Here is a 25155-nt window from a genome sequence, read left to right as displayed (position 1 = left end):
GATAGGCAGTTAGGGGGATCAGGCCAGGATGGGAGAGCAGATAGGCAGTTAGGGGGATCAGGTCAGGAGGGGAGCACAGATAGGCAGTTAAGGGGATCAGGTCAGGAGGGGAGAACAGATAGGCAGTTAGGGTGATCAGGCAAGGAGGGGAGCACAGATAGGCAGTTAGGGGGATCAGAACAGGAGGGGAGAGCAGATAGGCAGTTAGGGTGATCAGGCAAGGAGGGGAGAGCAGATAGGTAGTTAGGGGGATCAGGCCGGCAGGGGAGGGCAGTTAGGGAGATCAGGCTAGGAGGGGAGAGCAGTTGGGGGATCAGGTCGGCAGGGGAGAGCAGTTAGGCAGCTAGGGCTATCAGGCCGGCAGGGGAGGGCAGTTAGGCAGTTAGGGGGATCAGTCCAGGAGGGGAGAACAGATAGGCAGTTAGGGGGATCAGGCCAGGAGGGGAGCACAGATAGGCAGTTAGGGGGATCAGTCCAGGAGGGGAGAACAGATAGGGAGTTAGGGGGATCAAGCCAGGAGGGGAGTGCAGATAGGCAGTTAGGGGGATCAGGTCAGGAGGGGAGTGCAGATAGGCAGTTAGGGGATCAGGCTAGGAGAGGAGTGCAGATAGGCAGTTAGGGTGATCAGGCAAGGAGGGGAGAGCAGTTAGGCAGCTAGGGCTATCAGGCCGGCAGGGGAGGGCAGTTAGGGGGATCAGGCTAGGAGGGGAGAGCAGTTGGGGGATCAGGTCGGCAGGGGAGAGGAGTTAGGGCCATCAGGCCAGCAGGGGAACAGTTAGAGGCATCAGGCAGGCAGGCAGGTGAGCGGTTAGGAGCCAGTGATTCCGGATTGCAAGAGGGATCCTGGATTGAAGAGGGTGCAGGCCAGGCTGAGGGACCTCACTCCCCCCTACCCCCACTGCACGAATTTCGTGCCCTGGGCCTCTAGTTGAGATATAAAAGACATATAACATTATATTAGTTTCAGGTGTACAACACAATGATTTGTATATTTTGCAAAATGATCCATCACCACATGGTTACAAATTTTATCTTTTGTGATGAGCACTTTTAATATTTACTTTCTTAGCCACTTTTAAATACAGGATCAACTATAGTCACCATGCTGAACATTACATTTCCAGTATTTATTTATTTTATATCTGGAAGTGTGTACCTTTTGACCACCTTCACTCATTTCTCCAACCCCCCCAACCCATCCATCTGTTTTCTGTATTAATGAGGTTTTTATTGTTTTAAAGATTTCACATATAGGTGCAATCATCCGGTATTTACCTTTCTCTGTTTGACTTATTTCACTTAGCATAAAACCCTTAAGGTCCATTCACATTGTTGCAAATGGCAGGATTTTTTTCTTTTTTTTGTGGTTGAATAATATTCTGTTGTGTGTATATATTACATTTTCTTTATCCATTCATCCACCGATGGACACTTAGGTTGTATCCAGGTCTTGGCTATTATGAAATGGGATAGCTGGACTATGGTAATTCTATTTTTAAAAAATATATTTTTATTGATTTCAGAGAGGAAGGGAGAGGGAGAGAGAGATAGAAACATCAATGATGAGAGAGAATCACTCAGGCTACCTCCTGCATGCCCTGCACTGGGAATTGAGTGCAACCCAGGCATGTGCCTTTGACTGGAATCGAACCCGAGACTCTTCAGTCTGCAGGCCGACACTCTATCCACTGAGCCAAACTGTCTAGGGCTGATAATTCAATTTTAATTTTTTGAGGAACTTTCATACTGTTTTCCATAGTGGCTATGTCAATTTACATTTCCATCTTAATTTCATTTGTATTATTCATGCTAGTGTATAAAAATACAATCGATTTTACATATACCTTGCATCCTACAAACTTGTTGAACTTTTTTATTAGTGGTTTTTGTGGATTTCTTAGAATTTTCTGAAGTCAAGATTATGCCATTTTAGAATACAGATTGATTTCCATCTTTCTTTTCAATCTGGATGCTTTTTATTTCTTTTTCTTGCCTCATTGCCTTAGCTGGAACCTGGTGAATAAAGAGAGGATGAACATCCTTAACCTAGTTTCAATTTTACATGAATAGTTTTCAATCTTTTACCATTAAATGTGATGACTACTCTAGATTGTTTTTTGTAGGTACCCTTTAAAAGGTTGAGAATGTTCTATTCCATTTCTAGTTTGTTGACTATTTTTATTATGAAAAGATGTTGGGTTTTGTTTTTTTAAATATATTTTATTGATTTTTTACAGAGAGGAAGGGAGAGGGATAGAGAGTTAGAAACATCAATGAGAGAGAAACATCGATCAGCTGCCTCTTGCACACCCCCTACTGGGGATGTGCCCGCAACCAAGGTACATGCCCTTGACCGGAATCGAACCTGGGACCCTTGAGTCCGCAGGCCGACGCTCTATCCACTGAGCCAAACCGGTTTCGGCAAGATGTTGGGTTTTGTTTAGTGCTTTTTCTATGTCCATTGAGATAATCATGTGATTTAGTCCTTTATTCTATTAATACAGTATGTTACATTAATTGGTTTTTGGGTATAAGCTATCCTTGCATTCCTGGGACCAATTCTACTTGGTTATGATATGTAATATCCTTTTTATATACTGCTGATTTAGTTTGCTAACATTTTGTTGAGAAATTTTAATCTATACTCACAAGCATGGTTTTCTTTAGTTCTTTGTACATATTTATAATTGCTGCTTTGAAGCCTTTGACTGCTAAGTCCAACAGCAGTGTCTTCTCAAAGGCAGTTTCTGTGTATATGGGTCCCACTTGCCTGTTTCTTTGAATGTCTCATAATTTTTTGTTTGCAAACTATATATTTCCATTGTACCAACTCTGGAGACTGATCCTGACTGGCTCCAGGGCTTGTTGTCATAGTTGTTTGTTTATTTGTTCAGTGACTTGGCCAAACCAATTCGGAAAACTCTATTTCCCCCTCACTGTGCAGCCTCTGATGTCTTTCCTCATAGGATGCAGCTTTGGCATACACAATGTCACCTTGACTTCTCCCTTCCAGGGGAATGACAGTGGTTTTAGTCAGCTTCTCTCTCTCTCTCTCTCTCTCTCTCTCTCTCTTTTCTTTTTTTACTTCCCCCTCTTTACTTTTCAAATTTAATTGTAAGTATTTGGTGACAAATATCTTTAGGAAATTCACAATGTAATGATTCTTATAAGATGTTGAGTAATATAATACATTTACGAAAAAATGGATGAAGAACCTGAAAGAACTAAGTGTTGGGAAGGAGACTATGAAAGAACATAGTGAGTAGAGCATTATTACAATGTCTCTCTCCTTTAGACATTTTCTTACTTTATTGAAGTATACTTTACAAATGTTAAAATTGGCCTGTTTCCAGTGTGTAATAGAGTGACTTTTAGAAAATTTGTTCAATTATGCATTCATCACCATAAATCAGTTTTAGAACATTAAAAAAATTTTTAATTAATTTTTGAAGAAAGAGACATCGATTTATTGCTCCACTCATTTATGTATTCTTTGGCTATTTCTAGTATATGCCCTGACCGAGGATCAAACTGCAACCTTGTGGTACTGGGACAACGCTCCAACCAACTGAGCTACCCATCAGGTCCTAAACATTTTTACTACCCCAGTAAGATCTGTCATGCACTTACAATTAATTCAACTTATACCTCTAGCCCTAGCCAACCAGTAATCCATGTTCTGTCTCTATAGTTTGCCCTTTCTGGACACTTTACGTAAATGTAATCGGTTGTGTCTGACTTCTTTCACTTAACATGCTATTTTTGCATTAGTGCAGTAGTTCAAGTTAGAGTGTTGTTCTGATATGCCAAGGTTGCAAGGTGTTTTTTGTTTTGTTTATCTTTATTAATCCTCACCCAAGAGAGCATGGAAGGGAGGGAGGGGAAGGAAAGAGAGAGAGAAAACATTGATGTGAGAGAAATACATCAATTGGTTGCCTCCTGCACAAGCCCTGACCAGGGCCTGGGAATGGCCTTGAGGGAAAGTCGAACCCTCGACCTGCAGTGCGAGGACCCATGCACTAACCACTGAGCACACAGGGAAAGGTTGTGGGCTTAATTCTCTGGTCAGGGCCCATACAAGAAGCAACCAATGAATGCAAAATATGTGAAACAACAAATCTCTCTCTCTCTCTCTCTTTCTCAATCTCTCTCTCTCTCTCTTTCTCTTTCTCTCTCTCTCCTTCCCTCCTTCACCTCCCTATCAAGCTTTTGGCTGGCTTACTGTTATTGATATCACTCCCAGCTGTTAGCCTCCACTAATTGGCAACTTATTGCTCCAGTGTTTTTGACAATACCTTGAGGCATAAATTGCCTCATTGTCTGAGACAATGGTTGTTTTTTTTTATAATTTTGATCAGTGTGGTTGTTTCAATAAGGAGAATATACCGGGAGCTCCTCTTGTCTCCATTCTGGAAGTGCTCTGACATTAATTTTTAAAGTCAACAAGGCACAAACATTTATGTATATAAGGATGATCAGGGCACAGAAATGATGTCACTTTTAGTAACAAAATACCAGAAACTATCTAATCATCTCTGGCTAAAGAAAACCAGACTGTGTAAAAAGGTTTAAAAGGAACTTGGCATCACATTAATCACCTATTTAGGAAAAATTTGGCTTCCTTTCTAGAGATTGAGCTGCTCTAACAAGAAAATGACTGATCAGAATAGATAAAACTTTATATTCAGTTTTAATTAGCCTTATTAATGAGCCCCGCAGCCAGGATCAAATATGAAAATTTGTTTGCTATGTTCTTGATGTCATCTAATATATCCTGCTCCTGGGTCTTCAGTGTCTGTTTCTCAATTGAGAATCAAATGATTAAAATGTGAAGTCAATGGTAGACACTGTGAACAAGTCTCTCAAAGCCCATTATCTTTCGGTTGTACTTAAAATGGTGCTTACGAATACCTTCAATTTTGCGTAAGCCTGTTGCCCTTAACCTAACATTCTTCAGTGGTTACACTGAACATGTGATAATGTCTTTAAAAGGAGAGAAAAGTGTTCAAACTGCAAGTCCTAATCATTTAGAGGGACTTTTTGACCTGTGGCGATAAACAGTGAGCCCTGGACTGAATTATACTTGCCTTACTGCAGTAACTTTAATAGGAAAATAATTAATTCTCCAATCCATAGGCTTAAGGGATTTAAAATTTTTTTGGCTTACATTCTCTAATTTTGTCATTATCAGAGTGCTTGTCCAAGGTGGAGCAAAGAAATAACCTGCTTGGAGAATGGTGAAGGAGACAATAACTAGTGGACACAGGTCCTGTGTGATCATGTCCTAATATCACATTAATTGTTTTACTTAACCTTCAAGAGCAGAAGCCATGACCGAAACTCCTGATTAGAGTCCTGATAGCTGAGATTACATGAGAGAGTTTAGTTTTTATTCTGTTAACATAGCAAGCAATAACCCCAAGACTTCCCTTTACCCTTCTTTCTCCTACGCCCTCACACTGCCCCATTGACATCGGGCCAACTTTATCTCCAAGTTATCTGGATACTCCCTTTGCTCCAGCTGCACAAACTTATTTCCATTATAGCTCCCCATCTCACTCCCACACTACACATAATGACATAGCAGTTTGGGCCTTAATTTATTTTGCCTTTGAAATAAAAGATCTTTGAATTTAAAATAACTTTAAAATTCACATCATGTGTTCCCTGATAATCACAGAAACGGAAGCTTATTCATTGATGCCAATGACACATATTTCTGTCTTTGCATATATCATATCCTCTACTTAGTCTGAAATGCCCTCCCTAACTTAGTCCCTGCCACTCCTGGCCGAGTTCTACTCCCCTTCTCACCTCTGCTTCCCAGGCTGTTAGGTACCCATTCTCTTCATGTTTCCTCTTCTTCTGCACTCCTGCTCTACACTCTGTTAATATATCAATTGCAGCCCATATTGTGCAATATCATACTGTATTTTCTTGCTGGCACATTCATAAGGTTAGAGCTCTACTTTGTTCATCTCTATATCCCTGCACCTAGCACATAATAGGTTCTCAGTGTCTGTTGACACTGAACAACACCACTTTGCTTCATTTTTCTTATCTATTAGAAAAGGATAAGCATTTGCTTTACTTGATAAGGATTTCCTGAGGTTGGACTACATTTAAGTCTTAAAATATAAAGTAGCAAGTTGTTAATACAAAAAAACACACAAGAAAGAAGAGGTTTGTTTTAATGAATCATCAATGGAGAGTTCTGTTAAGCAGAAGAATCAGCGATAAAATTATAAAACATTTGCTTAAGGAAAGTAACTGAATATTAAAGAGGTCTAAGAAACCTCAACATAATTATCTCCAATGGGGTTAATTGGTGCCAGGCACTAGGCTCTCACCTTCTTTTCAAGAAAGTTACAATCTAGATAGAATGTCAGGACATACACTAATAAAGACAAAAATAATGCAAAATAGCAAACTATGTGCCAGGAAATGACAAAGAGCAATTACAGCAGCTCCTGAGTGCTACCTCAGGAACCAGAAGAACCATTTATATCTGACTAGACTGAAAGGCACAAGGTTGACTAGTGAAATGATGTTGAAAGAGCCTCCACTGAAACAAAGAAACTTCATTTATTTATTTTTAAAATATTTTTATTGATTTCAGAGAGGAAGGAAGAAGGAGAGAGGGATGGAAACATCAATGATGAGAGAGAATCATTGATCAGCTGCCTCCTGCATGCTCCACACTGGGAATCGAGCCCACAACCCAGGCATCTGCCTTGACCGGGAATCGAACTATGACCTCCTGGTTCATAGGTCGACGCTCAACCACTGAGCCACGCTGGCTGAGCTAGAAACTTCATTTAGAAGTGTCATTGTTTAATGACATTTGCACACCAAGTATGCTATCACTAATAGCAATTGGCCATCAAATGTACGTTACCCTCCGATTTGAAATGGCAAACCTGTTCACGAGGATGGCATATTCAATTGAAAATGTGAACCTAATCTAATAATATCCCCAGCTTCAGAAGTTCACCCACCCCAGCATTGGCCTCCTTCAGTAATCTAGTTCTCTCTCGGCCTCTGGAGTGAGCTCCTAGAACTTCCCTACAAGGTTGCCAACCTTTCTCCCCCCCACAGAGGACCAGCTCATTCCTCTACCACCTTCACCTACTTCCTACTGGACTCAAGTATTTTCATACGGAATTTCTGCTGACCTTGAATTAAACCATATCCGATTAGGGGGTCGCACAGAAATCAGGAGAAAAAGCAGAGCTCAGAGTCTCCAATGATTTCTGGCTGCGTGATCACACGCAGTGTCAATGGGAACAGCACTCCAGAGACGAAGCTGCCTGATAGTCCACCGGCACATTGTGCTTATCGTCCTGAGACTTAAGCGTACGGTATTTTAATGACTTGGTGTGACTTCCTGTTCTGGATCATAACAAATTATAAATCAGCCTGTAATTAAATCAGCAAAGGGCTCCAGACACTAAGACTTTCCAAGCAAAGCTACCATCTTCATTAGGTGCCTCAACAGTAGGAATCTTACCTTTAAAGGGTTTTTCGTGTGTGTTTTGGTGGCACTTAGGAAGTTGCAGGAATTCAACAAGTATTAAATTACTTAATATTTAAATAGGTTTACATTGGTTTATGTCCATTTAAATACTAAAATTGATCTTAGTGTGATAGGAAAGAAGCCGGAGACATCAAACAAGCCGGGCAAGTCTTTATTTTCTTTGCCTTGTTATAGCTGTGACCTGAAAGGTTAGTTCAACACGCTGAGCTATCCGTTTACTCAAGTCAAGCGTAACTCCTACGGAAGTGACTCTCATGTTTCCTAACTTGGAATCTTTCAACTAGAATCACGGAATGGTAGCATTTACTAGCTGGAAGTTACATTATATCATCTAGGTCAGTCTTCTCCAACATGCATACAAATTAGGTTGGGATTTTCTGAAAATGAGGATTCTGATTTAGGAGATCTAGGATGGGACCCAGATTTTCCATTTCAAACCAACTTTCACGTGATGCTGATGCTGTTGTTCCACTGATTACAATTTGAGGAGCAAAAAGTCTAGGCCTCATTTTACAAATGAAGTCCAGAGAAGTGAAATGAGAATGATGTTATCATTGATCCAATGTGTTTCATTCTCTAGCATAAAGGTAAAATACCATGCATTTGAAACAGAGATTGAGTGATTTCTGGTAGATGAGGGAAAACATTAACTTCACAAAATTCTGAGGGGTTTTTTGTTTGTTTGTTTTCCATGACCTAACCGCATGCTAAAATGCTCTGTATTCAGTTATTAGAGAAGCACTTTAGCCCATACATAATTTGTCTTATCACAATCAATTAACAGGCTCACTGTATTCCCATAGAGGCATAATATTCTACTGAGTATCATGTCATGGCATATTCTTTCTCATTTGGCAGCTTTTTATTTAGTCTAAATTTTGTATTTTAACTCAGTTAAACAGTTTCAAAGATGCTGGTTATGTTCTATAAAGCAATATGAGGCTAGGTTATTCCATCTCCTTCCTCCACCTCAAAACTAGAAAGAAAGCTTGAGATAAGAAGGAAAACAGCATGTTTTTCTCTACTTTCTGACTCAGTAATTTAAAACTACAACTCAGAGTTCCCTTGAGAGTTCGTTTAATTTATTGAATTGTTGGGGGATTCTGCCAAAGTTTTTTATGCTTTTAATAGAATTTTAATACTTTTAATAGTAATATTAAGGAATATTTAAATATATAGGGTATCCCCAAAAAATGTGTACACACTTTAACAGCTGATAACTCGCTTAATTTTGAAAATGAACTGCATGTTAATAAACACTGACTTTATAATCATTCAAAGTGTGTATACATGTTTAGGGGACACCCCGTATATACTACTTATTAGGTCCCTGGTCTCTCTATTCCTCCAGGAAAGCTAGCAGAGGATCACTAGAAAGTGAGAGAAGGTGCTTCTTCCTTAAGCCTCTAACCCTGAGCTAAGACTGAGCTGCCTGATCTCTGAAAGGGAGGAAACAAAATGAAACTTAGGCCTAAGAGCTTCTTATTTTAAACATGAATTATCTAAGTAATATCAAGAAACATCTGCTCCATGTCCACTAGGTACAAGGCTCTACATTTCATACAATAAAGTGTAAAATCTAAAATTTTTCCCAAGTCTAGTTGGAGTAGTCTACTTAGGAAGGCCACACATAAACCTGTGATAAATAGTAATTCAAGATTATGTAACTTTCCAACGCAATAGGGCAGTACAAAGAGATTGCTAATTTTGTGGAAGAGCAAGTAAGATCTATAGAAATTCAGAGAAAGGAGTGATAATGTACAGCTAGGATGGAGATTTTTAAAACATCTCTGATAGCAGTTATCTCAGAAGATAAGTATGCTATGAAACCGAAGCATTGTCTTTCATCTGGAAAGGGCTTTATCAAGGACTAAATAGAAAAAAATGCTTTATCAAGGACTAACTGAAAAAAATCCTTTGTTACCTTGTAATAGTTAGAATGTAAATTCAAAGAGACCTGGGACCCTCTGGTAAATTTACATAAGATAGGCCACAAGCTGCTATTCAGCCTTCCAACGTCTGCATTTTCTTACTGGCAAGTGAGGGGTTCTATGATCTCAAAGACCCATTTCAGTCTAAACTGTAAGATTCTGGGACCCCTTGGAAACTTTTGATTTGAAAAATTCACTAGAGTGTGAGTTACATGTATGAAACTTCCCCAACACCTAGCAAAGTCTGCCGTACTTGGTATTTGTTGGTTAACAATAGGAATCTTCAATCAGCTTTTCATTCTCTGAACGTGTTTGTTGAGGATTTACTATGTCATAGTCCCATGGAAGACACGGAGGTAGGAATACAAGAGTTTCCCTCAAGGAGCACATAGTAGTAGCCATGTGCCAATGTTGATTTAAAAACTCATGGTAAGAGCCAAGATAATTCAATGGAAGAAATAATAAGGGTTTTGTTTGTTTGTTTGTTTTAGCAAATGATGCTGGAACAATTGGCTATCCACATATAAAGGAATAAAGTTGGAGCTCTACCTAAACCATTTACAAAATTAACTTGAAATGGATCCAAGCCCAGCCGGCGTGGCTCAGTGATTGAGTGTCAACCTATGAACAGGAGGTTATGGTTGGATTCCCAGGCGTGGGTCAGGGAACATGCCTGAGTTGCGGCTAGATCCCTGGTGTGGGGCGTAGAGGAGGCAGCCAATCAGTGATTCTCTCTCATCATTGATGTTTCTATTTCTCTCTCTCCATTCCTCTCTGAAATCAATAAAAGAAAATATTTTTTAAAAATGGATCAAAGATCTAAATGTAAGAGTTAAAATTATAAAACTTAGAGAAAACATAGTAGTAAATCTTTGCAACCTTTTATTATGCAATGGTCTCTTAGACTGAACACCAAAAGCACAAATAACAGAAGAAAAAGATAAATTGGTGGCAATGTAAAGTAGTACAGAGTAGTACAGCTGCATTGGAAAACAGAAGATGTTGTACACAGTTACTGTATGACCCAACAATTCTACTCCTGGTTATATAACTAAGAGAATTAAAAACATGTCTGCACAAAAACTAGTACATAAATGTTTACAGAAGCATTATTTGTTATAGCTTAAAAGTGAAATCAAACAAAATGTCCATTGTTTGTTTGTTTGTTTTAGCAAATGATGCTGGAACAATTGGATATCCACATATAAAGGAATAAAGTTGAAGGATAGATAAACAAAATGTGGTGTTTCCACAAAATGGAATAGTGTTCATCTACAAAAAGGAATGAAGTACTGAAACATATTACAATGTGGATGAACCTGGAAAACATGAAGCTAAGTAAAAGAAGCCAGACAGAAAAGATCACGTGTTGTGTAAATCTGTTTGTATGAAATGTCCACAATAGGCAAATCCATAGACACGAAAGCAGAGTAGTGGTTGCCAGGAAGGGGGAATGGGGTGATGAACATGTTCTGGAATTAGATAGTGGCGTTGGTTATACAACATTGTGACTATACATTGAGTTGTACACTTTAAACAGATGAGTTTTATATTATGTGTGAATTATATCTCAATCAAAAGCAAACATCTGATTAGTACTGTTAGAGGAGTATACACAGAGTGGGTGGAGAGATTCAGCGTATTAAATAGGCCAGAACTTGTGTTTTGGAGTTGGCCTTTGGTTCCCAAGCTAGCCCTGCCACTTTGTGACCTTGGACAGGTTACTTAATGCCACAAAAATGAATATCATCATCAGCAAAATGGAAGATAAGAATACCTACTTCATGGGCTTGCTGTGCAAATTAGATAGGACACTGTGTAAAACACTCAATAAGTATTCACCAAGCATAGCCTTGTCTTTCTCCCCTCAACCTCTTCTTAATGCTATTTTAGGTGGAATTAATGTTGAGAGTAAAAGCAAAGCAGAGAAAAAGCCTAGCTGGTGTCTGAATGATGAGAAAGTCAATGAGGCATAAGTACAAAGGCAGTTGGAAGCAGGGGAAGGTATTTTAGAGTCAGAAAATAAAGACCCTGTAAGCCAAGGAAGGAGCTTTGGATTTAGACTTTTATTATGTAGCCCTAAATCAGCTGAAGTTTTAGGGAAAAGAGGAATGTGAAGATATTTGTTCTTTAGATGAGAACAGAGGAAAGGGTGGACCAGAATAGCCAAAAACAGTAGCTCTGGGACCTCAGGAAAAGATGCAGATTCTTCACTTCATTAATATAGACTAAGGCCTGCATCTTAGGGGACTTGACGTGGTGTACTTGCTGAAAATGAGTTCCTAACGATTATTTGATGACAGATTTTCTATACTTAATTGCTTGCACCAGCAAGTTTTTTTTTTTTTTTACTTATTTTTTATCCTCACCTGAGGATATTTTTCCATTGATTTTTAGAGAGAGTGGAAGAGAGAGGGAAAGACAGAGAGAAACATCGATGTAAGAGAAACACAACAATTGGTTGCCTCCTGCACATGCCCCGACCAGGGCCTAGGCCAGGGAGGAGCCTGCAACCACAGTATGTGCCTTTGACCAGAATCAAACCCGGGACCCTTTGGTCCACAGGCTGATGCTCTATCCACTGAGCCAAACCGGCTAGGGCCACCAGCAAGTATTTTGATCAAACCAAACCTTTGATGATTCCAGCAAAAGAAGGTACTTAGTGTGGGAGCAGTCCAATATCCAGTCTGAGCACTACGTGGCAAAATTGAAAGCCTTTGTTCTAATTTTGACTCAAGCAGGTTATGTAACTTGCTCTGTATTTATTTCCCTTTCAGAGAGCAAATGACAACTTTAATCTGACTTCAAAATATTATGAAAATAAATAAACATTTCAAAGCTCTTTGAAGTTCAGTGATGGAAAATACCCATTAGATCCAAAATTTCACTACATAAATAGGCAGTAAATTATTATTCTTTTCCTGAATCAATTTTTAGTGTTCTCCCCCTCTGGTCTTGCCCTTGAACATTTCTACAATTACAAAAAACGTTCTGAATTCTTATTCTGAAAAAAATGTCTGTACAGTATATTGCAGTAGGAGTAAGCCCTAAATACATGCACATAGTGCATTGTGGTTATAAAACACATTGACAAATACAATCACATTTAGATTAATTGATTTCTCCCAAAAGTTCATCTGGTAAAAATTACTGTTATCTCTGCTTTAATGATAATAAGCTTGGTATTCAGAGAGGTTAAATGAATTGCCGAAGATCACTGGCTGGAAATGCACAGTACCAGTTCTTAAACTCAGTTTTTTAAATCCAAATTTCTAGCCCTGCCAATCTTCCTGCATTAAACTAGACAAAGATTTACACACACACACACACACACACACACACACACACACACACACACACAAATATTTAATTACCTAAAAAATATTCCATACCTGTCACAGAGAATGGATTGCTTCTGGGCTCTTAAATATACCATATTGAGACAGAGGACATTTATCGTAAATTAAGATTAAATAGTATGGTATTAGCTAAGAGAAAATTACAGCTTTTACATATTTTATTTCCATAAAACGACTTCAAATAAGTAACCCAAGCATTTCTCACAATATGTCAATGTTACAAAATTACTTGAATAAAGCTCTATATGTGTTAAGTCATCATAACAGAAATCATTTTTCAATCAATATATATTGTACTATGCTTAGTATAGTATAGAGTGTATTTAAAATACCACATAGCAATAATAGTCTATCCTTCAGCTGAAGAATTTAATCAGGGAATAAACATTCATAATACTCAAACTAGGTTAGAAATGTATTAAACATGCTTTTAGGGATACATTTCATGATATTTTGGCATCTTGGTGGTATTACTGACCGAACAAAGACTGCCTCTCCCGGAGCTAGCTGACTCCTAGAGATAGCAAATGACTCCCTGTGAATGTGCTTTTCATATAACAACCAACCAATCCGAAACTCATATCCCCAACCACCGCCTTCAGCTAACTCTCATACATCAAGCCAATATTTTCTGCGCCCTAAATCACCCCAGGGCACTGGACAACTAGAGACCACCCCTATGGATCAGAGTCTGCCAACATTATTCAAACCATCCAATCCCAAATTTGCTCAAACTTTCTTCCCCCCCCCTCTTTTTTCTTTATTTTTGTTTTTATCTATCTATCTATCACCTATCTATATTTACTATATTTTAATATGTTTATTGTTGAGAGTATTACAGATGTCCCTCCTTTTTCTTCCCATTGCTCCCCCTCAACCTGGTTCCTGCCCTGCCCCAGGCCTTCACCACCCCCATTCCCTCTGAGATTTGTCAGTCTGTTTCATGCTTCCATGCCTCTGATTCTATTTTATTCATCAGTTTATTTTGTTCATTAGATTTCTTGTTTATTTATTTTGATTTTTAGATTCAGTTTTTGATAGATATGTATTTATTGTTCATATTTTTATTATTATTTCTTCTTCTTCTTCTTCTTCTTCTTCTTCTTCTTCTTCTTCTTCTTCTTCTTCTTCTTCTTCAAGAACATGCTTCAGTTTTTCATGTAGTACTGGTTTGGTGGTAATGAACTCCTTTAGCTTTTTCTGACCTTCAATTCTAAATGATAGCTTTGCTGGGTAGAGTAATCTTGGTTGTAGGTCCTTGCTATTCATCACTTTGAATATTTCTTGCCACTCCCTTCTGGCCTGCAAAGTTTCTGTTGAAAAATCAGATGACAGTCATATGGGAGCTCCCTTGTAGGTAACTAACTGCTTTTCCCTTACTGCTTTTAAGATTCTTTCTTTGTCTTTTGCCCTTGGCATTTTAACTATTATGTGTCTTGGTGTGGTCCTCTTTGGGTTTCTCTTGTTTGGGACTTTCTGCGCTTCCTGGACTTGTAAGTCTATTTCTTTCACCAGGTAGGGAAAGTTTTCTGTCATTATTTTTTTAAATAGGTTGTCAATATCTTGCTCTCTCTTCTCCTTCTGGAACCCCCATAATTAAAATGTTGGTACATTTGAAGTTGTCCCAGAGGCTACTTATACTAGCTTCATATTTTTGGACTCTTTTTTCTTTTTGTTCTTCTGATTGAGTGTTTTTTGCTTCCTCATATTCCAAATCATTGATTTGATTCTCAGAATTCTCTACTGTTGAATCACTGTAACTTATTCTTTATTTCAGTTAGTGTATGCTTAACTTATGACTGGTCTTTTCTTATGTCTTTGATATTCTCACTAAGATCCTTGGTTATCTCACTAAGTCGCTTGAATCTCTCATTAAGTCCCTTGAAGCTCTCAGTAAGATTCTTGAGTAATCTTATAACCATTGTTTTTGAACTCTGTATCTAGTAGCTTGTTTGTTTCCATTTCTTTCATTTGTAACATGTTTTTTTGTCTCCACATTTTGGCTTTCTGTGTTTGTTTCTATGTATTATCTAGAGCTGTTATGTTTCCTGGAATTGGTAGAGTGGCCTTGTGTAATAGGTATCCTGTAGGGCTCAGTGGCTCAGCCTCCCCAATCACCTGAGCTGGGAATTCTAGGTGTGCCTCTGTGTGGGCTGTGTGCACAGTCTTATTGTAGTTGAGCCTTTGATTGGCGTCACTGGGAGGAATTGGTGTCAATGGGAGGAATTGGTCTCCAGGCCAATTGTCTGTGAAGACTAGCTGAGTCTACAATGGAAGAGCTGCTTTGCATGAGACACTCCTAAGGAGCAGGACTTGCTTCAGTGAGGCTTTGGTGCTCACTGAGTCTGCCCCTTGAGTGTGCTGCCTGTGGATGCGTAGAATTGTAATCTGGTATGGTCTGAAGCTGTTCGCTGGGCCACTGGCTCTGGGGCCTCCACGGAGATGCAAAGTCAGCCACTGCCTGGAGCCACCCAGCAGGAGCTACAGAGAGATCTGCAGATGGCTGCTATTTGTATTGGGCTAGGAAGTGCCCAGGAGAGGCCCAGCTCTGAGGCAAGGCAGGCTGGTGCTAGTGCTGGTTGTTGGGCCTTTAATTGATACTGTTTGGGGCATGCTAACTTGAGGTGCTGCTTGTTTAAGAGATTTTAGCAAAGTTTGAAGCCTGTGCCAGCACAGGCCACTCATATGGAAAAGCAGCTGCAAACAGCTTGGTTGGGGCTGCAAATTGGATGGGGCAGAGTCTCAGGGAATCACCAGGGCAGAGAAGACAGTGTGGGCCATACTGATGGAAACTCAGATATGGCTGCCAGTCAGTGCTGCTCTGGAGAAGGTCCCAGCACAGGAACAATGACCCTTGCAAGCACCCCTGTCTGGGAGAAAGCCACCCCCGAGTTCCTGCCCCAATGCCAAACAGTCCAGCTCCTCCCCTGGATTCCCCCCAAAGCCACCGCCTGGCACTGGAGCTCAGAGGAATCGGGACTGTGTACGTTTGTATGCAGGCCCTTTAAAAGGACTCCACACCCTCTGTGTCAGCCACAATCTCTGCTGTTTTTTATATTTTTTAATATATTTTTTATTGATTTCAGAGAGGAAGAAAGAGGGAGAGATAGAAACATCAATGATGAGAGAGAATTATTGATTGGCTTCCTCCTGCACACCCAAGACTGGGGATGGAGCCCACAACCTGGGCATGTGCCCTTGACTGGAGCTGAAACCAGGACCCTTCAGTCCATAAGCTGATGTTCTGTTCACTGAGCCAAACCAGCCAGCTCATCCCCGCTGGTTTTTATAGCCCTATGTCATGGGGACTTCTCTTTCCAGCTCTGGAACCCTGGGCTGGGGGTCTGGTGTGGGAGGCCTTGGAGATATCCTTCAAGAAATGCCACACATGTGGTGATGGATTATTTTGCAAAATATACATATAGCGAATCATTATGTTGTACACCTGAAACTAATATAATATTACATGTCTTTTATATCTCAACTAGAGGACTGGTGCACGAATTTGTGCATGGGTGGGGTCCCTTGGCCTGGCTGGCAATTAGGGCCATCTTGCCCAGTCCTGATCAGGGCCAGCTGGTTGGGGAGGGGGAGGGGGACCACGGGAGGTTGGCTGTGGGAGCGTACTAACCACCAGGGAGTAGCTCCTGCATTGAGCATCTTCCCCCTGGTGGTCAGTGCACGTCATGGCAACCGGCCGACCTGTCGTTTGGTCATTCAGTCGTTTAGTTGCTTAGGCTTTTATATACATATATATATGGAGGGAAGGAAGGAAGGAAGAAAGGGAAAGAAGGAAGGAAATAAGGAAGAAAAGAAAGAAAGGAAGGAAGGAAGAAAGATGAAAATATCCTGATGTCCAGGATGCCACCCTGAGGTTGTTTCAATTAGTGTGGGATGCTCCCCTAAAACCACCAAAATAGCTTATAAAAGCTCTCCAGGTGATTCACATGTGTAGTCAGAGTTAAAAGCCACTGGTGTCACAAGCATTTTTTCTACTTATAGGCTAAATTAAATTCGTGTGTTGTTGTTTTTTTTTGCAAGGCAAATATCTTTACTCCTGCAGCAGGGTGCACACACACATTATCTGGAAGCACACGCACCTAAATCAAATTCTAAAACCTCATGAAACTAGCTCACTTTTATGTAATTATTTTTCAAACATTTCAGGATTCCAGGAATATAAAAGAGTAAAATGTTCATTTAGAACAGTGGTCAGCAAACTCATTAGTCAACAGAGCCAAATATCAACAGTACAACGATTGAAATTTCTTTTGAGAGCCAAATTTTTTAAACTTAAACTTCTTCTAACGCCACGTCTTCAAAATAGACTCGCCCAGGCTGTGGTATTTTTGTGGAAGAGCCACACTCAAGGGGCCAAAGAGCTGCATGTGGCTCGTGAGCCGCAGTTTGCCAACCACGGATTTAGAATGATAGAATGCAAAAGTCAAAGAGAAAAAAATTAAGAGAACAATTCCACTTATAATAGCAATGAAAAGAATAAAATACTTAGGAATTAAAGGGAAACAAAGAACTATATTTGCAATGTATGGGAAAGAATATTTCAGGGTTTTATGGAAGGCCCTAAGGTAAGCAGTTTGGCATGTTTGAGGAATTGAAAGAAAACTATGACACTGACATGAAAAGATAATTAAGAGAAAAAGGTTGTCAAAGAGTATGTATAGTCCAATACCATTTTGATAAAAGAGATACATACACATATATGTATGCCAGTACATGGGAAAATCAAGGAGGATTTGCAATGGGATGTTAATAATTATTATTTGGGGCATGGAAAGAGTGAGTGGATTATAGTGGACTGTCACTTTCTACTTCAACAATAACTTTGTGACAAATATTTTACCTATTTTTCAGATCAGAAACCTGGGAATTCTGATCTGATTTAGATTAGAGGGGCTAAGTAACTTTATTCAGTCAATGTCCATTTAATGAGCACTTAATGTTTTTTTAAAAATATATATCTTTATTGATTTCAGAGAGGAAGGGAGAGGGAAAGAGAGATAGAAACATCAATGATGAGAGAGAATCATTGATCGGCCGCCTCCTACATGTCCCCCACTGGGGATCAAGCTGGCAACCCAGGCATGTGCCTTTGACCAAAATGGAACTGGGACCCTTCAGTCCGCAGACTGACGCTCTATCCACTGAGCCAAACCAGCTAGGGCAGCACTTAATGTTTTAAGAACTGGGAATACAGTGCACAAAATGCGGAGCTTACAACCTGGGGGTTGATGGGAGTACTGAATAAATAAACCAATATGTACATAACGTAATGTCTGGTGCATTGCAGTGTTATGAAGAAAAGTGAAGTGGGATAGGGAGAGAAAGTGATGAGAAGGCCATATTAAGGTAGGTGGTGGGGAGTGCTCTCTGAGAAGGTATGTGAGCAGAGCCCTGAAAGAAGTGAGGAAGTGAGATCTGGGGAATAGCAAGAGCAAAAAAGAAAAAGCAAGGAGGCCAGTGTGGCTGAGGCAGTGAGCAACACAAAACTCTGGGCTCTCTGCTAAGCATGATGGGAAGCCACTGGAGGATTGGAGCAGTGATGTGGTCAGATTTACAGTTTTAAAAGCTTACTTAGGCTGCTGGCTGGAGAACAGACTATAAAGAAACAAGAGTAGAAGCAGGATGACCTGTCAGGAGCTGATTATAGTGGCCCAGGAGAGAGATTCTGGGCCTAGGCTGAAAACAGTGGAGGTAGTGAGAGGTGTCACATTCGGTCTGTATCTTGATGATTTCATGCATGTTCCTGGTAGTGTGGCCAGAGATGAGGTTATATTTTGAAGGGGAAGCAGACAGGATTGCAAAAGGTCACACAGCTAGGGAGTGGAAGAGCCAGGATTCGTAGCTAAGTGTGTCTGATTCTAAAGCCTTGCTTATAACAACTCTTCTAGGCTGCCATAATGCCAAGCAAACATTAAGCAAAAAAAGCAGAGTGAAAGTGAAAGTACATAGCGTCTCCAAGTGTTTATTGAGCACCTCTGCGCTTGAAGGCTTTACGGCACAAGGCAAAACCCTCTGGACTGCGTGGATAGGAGATCAGAATTCAGATTCTTCTTTCGCCATAGATTCTTCCTCAGTGTGGGTCACATGATGTCTAATGGCCCTTCCAGCTTTAATGTTCGGTGTCGCTGCTATTCAGCCCCTGGGGAAATACAGCTGACAGTGTACAGTGCCGCCTACAAGTATACAAGGGAAGATAAGACTGATAAGCATATGATTAACCTCCTGAGAGGTGGCAGGCCTAGAGACTGTCTTTTCAGTTTCAATACTATTTGGTTTAGGAAAAGCATTTTGTTTGGGTATCATTACTTTCAAGGAAAAAAGACAAAGTAAGTGTGTACATGGTCTCATTCAATTTACAGGGTACACTAGAATTTCATGCAATATCCATCCAGATATTCAAGCAGTTATTCCCTCAATAAGCATTTAAAACCTATTGAGTATTAGGCATACTCAATAGCATTTGTTGAGCAAATACAGGTGAAGGAAGACCTTGGTAAAAAGTAAAAAAAAAAAAAAAAGAAGAGGACTTTACATGTTGCTTTCTAAGATTTTACAACCATCTTTAGGGTGTTGTTGTCCACCTCCTTCCCTTTTTTCCACATGATAGAACTAAACCTGGCTCGCACTTCCTCTTTGGAGGCCCTTGCAATGTGGAGGACAGGGGCGTTCTGAGAGCGCATCCACCGCCCCCAGGAGCCTTCTCCACAAGCCCAAGAGTGAGATGACCGCGGAGGAGCGGCAGAAGCGGGAGGAGGAAGAGTTTAACTCGGGCCGAAACCGGTTTGGCTCAGTGGATGGGGCGTCGGTCTGCGGACTGGAAGGTCCCAGGTTTGATTCCGGTCAAGGGCATGTGCCTTGGTTGCGGGCACATCCCCGGTAGGGGGTGTGCAGGAGGCGGCTGGTCGATGATTCTCTCTCATCGATGTTTCTGGCTCTCTATCCCTCTCCCTTCCTCTCTGTAAAAAATCAATAAAATATATTTTAAAAAAAAAGAGTTTAACTCGGGCTCACTCTCCGTGCTCACGCAGTCCGTCTAGAACAGGCGTCCTCAAACTACGGCCCGCGGGCCACATGGAGGTGTTTTTGCCGTTTTGTTTTTTTACTTCAAAATAAGATATGTGCAGTGTGCATAGGAATTTGTTCATAGTTTTTTTTTAACTACAGTCCGGCCCTCCAACGGTCTGAGGGACAGTGAACTGGCCCCCTGTTTAAAACGTTTGAGGACCCCTGGTCTAGAACAACACCCAGGTGCTCATCACCTGTCGCAACACCAAGAAGCTCCTGGGCCGGGTGAAGGCTTTTGAAAGGCACGGCCACATGGCGGTTGGAGAATGTGACGGGGATGTAGACCGAGGTCCCCAAGAGTGGCAAGGGCAAGAAGAAGTCCAAGCCAGTCAACGAGGACCGCTGCATCTCCAAGATGTGCCTGCGCGGGGTCTGGGTCCTTGTGGGCCTGCGGAACCCACTCATCGCTGGCAAGTAGGGGCTTGCTCCCTGCTTGGCACCAGGCCTCTGGGGCACCAGGCCCGCCGGCTGTGTTTTGCAGGCATTCCCCTGCAATAGACAGGCTGATCAGTGACATAGAATAGAGGTCGGCAAGTGTTGTCTGCAAAGGGCCAGGTAGTAAGTGGATCAGTATAGTGTCTGTGGCAACTACTCCGTTCTGCCCTTGTAGCACAAAAGCAGCCGGTGACAATCCATAAAAGACCAAACATGAATGTGTTCTAATAGACTTTATTTATGGATACCGAAATTTAAATTTCACATAATTTTCACTTGTCACAAAATAGTGTTCTTCTTTTGATTCCCCAATTATGAAGAAAATGTAAAAACCATTATTAGCTTGATTGCTGTACAAAAAACAAGAAGCAGTCTGTATTTGGCCTGTGGGCTTGTGATATTGTGATTTATAATAAGAAATATATATTAGGTCTTTGATCCCATTCCTGGCACAGAGTTCCTTAAAACCTTGTAATTCTCTCTTCTCAAGGGAGGGGAGAAGAACTGGAAGTTGAATCAATTACCACCAATAGCCAGTGATCTACTCAATCATAATTATGCAATGGAGCCTTTTTAAAGACTCGGAAGAGGGTTTGGAGAGTTTCTGCGTCGGTGAACCCATGGGGTGCTGGGAGAGTGAGGTGCCTGAAGAGGGTGCAGAGCTTGCCCCATGAGTCTCTTCCATCTGGCTGTGCTTGGCAGGAAGGGACTTTTCATACTCATCTTTATGTTTCATCCTGCCTCATCGTAGTTCCTATATTTATATCTCTTATTAATAAACCACATTAGCAAATTAGTGGCCACTCCTGCTGGTTCCCTGTGGTATTCTAATTTGCAACCCCCTACTCAGTGCTCAGCACATTCATGCGGAGGACCTAGGATAATCAGGATGATTCCTTAGCCACCCACCACACCAGCGTCCTGAACACTGTCTTTGAGACAGAGAAACTTCTGGTTCAGACCCCCAAACTCCAGTTCGCCCTAGGAAACCAGCCTTGCAGCCACCAAGGCATTTCCTTTCCCTCTGAGACCTTAGCATCCGATCCTCCTGGTTTTCTTTCATCTCACTCTGCCGTTTGCACAGGCTTTGGCCTACTTTACATGTCCTTCAGATTTTTAACTTAACAGTGGGAGCAGGACTTTTCTTATCTGGGTTACAGACCCCTCTCCAAGAGGAAGGAGACCCTAAAGCAAGAGAAAGCCAGGAGTTGGAGGTGAGACACTTTAGTATTTAATTTGGGGAAACCTGGTCCATTCCCAGAGACAGCAGAGCCTGAGTTTGGAGAGGGGAGGGGGATGCGGGGTGGGGGGGGGGCTGGAAGCGGACGACCCCACGTGACCCCGGGGGCCCGGGGTTGGGTCGACCCCGCCCCTCTGCCTGCTGCCGCCGCCGCCGGGGGGCGCATGCGCAGCCCGTGTTAGTGATGGAGGAGAGAAGATGGCGGAAGCGGAGTGAGTGGCTCGCTGGTGACTGATGTCGTAACCGGGGGGCGAATGGGGGCAGCGACACGTCCTCCAAGGGGGAAAGCTCAGGGCGCTTTCGCGGGCAGTGCGGGGAAAGGGAGACCCGAGGGCTTCCTCATCGTGGAGGAGCCCGCTCGGCCCGGGTCCGGGGGGGGGGGGGGGGCGGAGGCGACCTGTAAGCTTAGGTCCAGTTGCCTCCAGGCGGGAGCGCCCCTTCCGCCAACTGGTCCTGGATCAGCGGGCCCCTGCACTCAGGGTCCCCCCCCCCCCCCCCCCCGGGACCCCGGCCACTGGGACGAAGCCCTGTGGGCCTCTCAGGCGCTGTCATCCCTGCAAGTGGGCCCCGCGGGCAGTCTGGTGTCCGCTGCGTGCGCCGGGGCCCGCGGAGGCTGGGCAGGGCTGGGCGGGCACTGCCGGGCCTGCTCGGCGGTCCCCCCTTTCCCGCTCCCGCGCCACCCCACTCCGCTTCTGTGGGAAACCCCGGGACGTGGGGGTGCTCACCGCCCTCCCCCGGGAGGCGCGGAGGACGTGTCCCGGCGCCGGCCTCAGGGCGGCGGGGCTTCTTCGGGGCTGGCCAGGCTGAAAACCCCCCTGGGAGGGAAGCTCTTGCCCTCGGTTCTCTGGCCGCAGGGCTGCCGCCTGCCTGCAGGACCGCGTTCTCGGGCGGCGGGGCGGCGGGGTGCTCAGTTGGCGACGCAAACTTAGTCTGTCCTGGGTAGGCCTCTTGGGCACCGGGACTGCCGGCTGGGTTTTTGTAGGCATTCTTCTCGCCCTAGACGGCGGAGCTACAAAAATTGTTCCTTTGGTGCCAGGTCTGCAAATGCATTTCAGTGGTTTGGCCGGGTCCACTCACCGATGTGTAGAATTGTGCCTACAATTGGGATTCTCTGGGACCATGTTTGGTCAGTTACTGAACGGCTTGGCCCCAGGGTTTGGGATTGAGGGTATTGGTTGAGCGGAATAGCGCTCTAAAGGGACCAGAATTCAAGCTGACTTTCTGCACAGCCCTGGTACGAGGTTCGGAAGTGTTACTGACAGCCAGTGATTCGGAAAAAGTTTACCTTATGGACCACAAAAATGTTACATTGTTGAACAGTTACCGTAAGATGCTTTGATTTGATTATTGGAATGCAGTCTGAAAAGCTGTTTAAAAAAGCCAACAGAGGAGCGTAAGAATGTATGAGTCATTTACTAATCAAAAAAGTAAGTGTGGTCAGCTTTTTTCCATTCACTTTTCCTCTTACTAAATCGAGATTAAAAAAAAACACATTTGATTCTTTGAAGAGCATATAAATATTATTTACATAAAGGATATAATGGACAAAGAAAACTTGTACACTAAAGGACCCTATATGGGATTAGTGTATGGGTACACAATTAGTGCCAAATTCCTTTGTCTTTTCCTGAAGTAGAAAGTGTTCTTATTACATACATTCTTGTCAGTGCTGCTAATGTGAGGTCCGCCAGATTTTGTTTCTGGGAAGAAAAGGTGGGAAATAAGGGCAGATAAAGCAAGTATATTCTCTGTGCTTTTCACCATTGTGGTGCATTTTTCACCCCACACAAAACCTACTTGTAGTTCTAGTTTCTAACAATATTGAGGCCCTTAGAATTGACTTAAAATGTTTGAATTTATTCAGATACAAATTCTGTATTTAGTAGAACTTTATACAACAGCGAAGTGAGTTCATAATATTAGAGGGGGAAAAAATCAGAAAGTCTTGTACACAAATGTACTTTACTGTCCATACCTGAGGCAAGTGACATAATTATGCTCTTTTCAAATTTTAGGACAATTCTTTGTGAAAAAGAGATTTTGGTAAGGAAGTGGGGAAATTGTTGTCAGCTCTTCTCTATCCGTTCAGAGTAATCTGCTTATAAGTATAACTCATTATACTTATTATATGTAGTAAGGTTAATTAGGGAAAAAGCTAGTGTGATTTTTTTATTAATTAACTTATTTTCTAAAAGAACTTATTTTTAAAGCAAGTATATATGGTAGCCAAAAATTAAACTAATTAGCACAAGCCCTTAGGCACCCTATTTTAATGTATAGATAAAGCATGATTTGAAGAAAAAAAAAGAGAAAGATTTGAACTTGTAGTTAGTATGGTCAGAAGAATGTAAATATATATTTTAAATTCCCTGATGGTGCTTTAGTTTTTATTTTCCTAGGTAGTTTAGTATTCACTCATCACCTGTTTTGGTTTCAAAATACTCATCTTCTTTCAATAATGAAAATAAATTTTAGACCCGGCTTTATCTGTATTACATATCCCGAATAATTTGAATTCAAATTTAGTTGGTATTAAGTATTAAATGTGCTATATATTTGTGAAGTACTTTTTCTTTCTAGGTGTTCATGGTGACTGTGTGCTATCTGTGTTTTGAGGACCTTCTTAGAAATCTAGACTTGATAATTTCTTTGGAATTATTAAGTATTCTTTAAAACCCATAAGATAATGCTTTTGCCAGTACAAACCCTTTATGTTATCTGCCAGATTTAAGGACCACAGTACAGCTATGGATAGTGAACCAAACCCTGGAACATCTTCTGTGTCTACAACAACCAGTAGCCCTACCACTACCACCATCACCACTTCCTCCTCTCGAATGCAGCAACCACAGATCTCAGTCTACAGTGGCTCAGACCGACATGCTGTACAGGTATTTCAGTTATAAAGATGGGTAGGCTAAGACTTAGAATGTCATTATTTTTGCTTATGCCAGATTTTGTTTCATAGCCAATGAATTATATGATATCCTCTAAATAAGTACAGTTATAATTATTAATGTTCAAACACTCAAAAAGTTATTTAATAATTATTCTGTTGAGAGGGCTTACATTTGTCAGAGTGTAGCTTTTTTAAAAAAAATATTTATTGTTGAAAGTATTACATAGGTTCTCTTTTTTCCGCCCATTTAACCTCTTCCAGTCCGTCCCTATCCCCCCCAAGTCCCCTCCCACCCCGAGTGTAGCTTTTAAAATATGTAAGGAAAATTATAATTGGAAAGTGTCTAGCTGCTGCTGCAGTATGGAGATATTCAATCTAGAGCCCCAACATGCAGAATGGCTCTAGGTGTTTTTTTGTGTTATTTTATATTTGTACCCATAATATAGACTTAGGGAGATCTATTCAGGTCTGTAGATATGTTAAGAGGTTCATTTTAAACCTATGAACCCTAAGGAGAAGGATTCATTCTAAAGCTCTTAGGGGCAGAGATGGAAAGGAATATCTAAGGAGGAAAAATCTTGGACTCTTCACTTAGTTGAGAAAATTAAATTTACTTGGTTAACCTTTATAATAATGGAAGTTGAGGCAATATGGTATTGCATAAAAAG

General features: G+C 41.5%; 2 protein-coding genes and 1 pseudogene across 2 annotated transcripts in view; 2 read left to right on the top strand and 1 right to left on the bottom strand.

Moving 5' to 3' along the window:
- Nucleotides 1–25155, bottom strand: part of PRKCI (protein kinase C iota) — a 144899-nt gene that overhangs the window by 72299 nt on the left and 47445 nt on the right. The gene's annotated exons all lie outside the window — the stretch shown is intronic.
- Nucleotides 19549–20331, top strand: LOC103286724 (small nuclear ribonucleoprotein Sm D2-like; annotated as a pseudogene).
- The window catches only part of PHC3 (polyhomeotic homolog 3), a 66762-nt gene continuing 63387 nt past the window's right edge, over nucleotides 21781–25155 (top strand). The window contains exons 1-2 of the mRNA XM_008142280.3: nucleotides 21781–21800; nucleotides 24314–24479. Coding sequence (XP_008140502.1) covers nucleotides 21787–21800; nucleotides 24314–24479 — 180 coding nt within the window. The 5' untranslated portion in view covers nucleotides 21781–21786. The remainder of the gene's footprint in view (nucleotides 21801–24313; nucleotides 24480–25155) is intronic.

This window comes from Eptesicus fuscus, chromosome 3 (assembly GCF_027574615.1).
Source record: "Eptesicus fuscus isolate TK198812 chromosome 3, DD_ASM_mEF_20220401, whole genome shotgun sequence".
NCBI classification, from domain to species: domain Eukaryota; kingdom Metazoa; phylum Chordata; class Mammalia; order Chiroptera; family Vespertilionidae; genus Eptesicus; species Eptesicus fuscus.
Note: the sequence above shows the minus strand (reverse complement) of the source record. Positions and strands in the feature narration are given on the sequence as shown.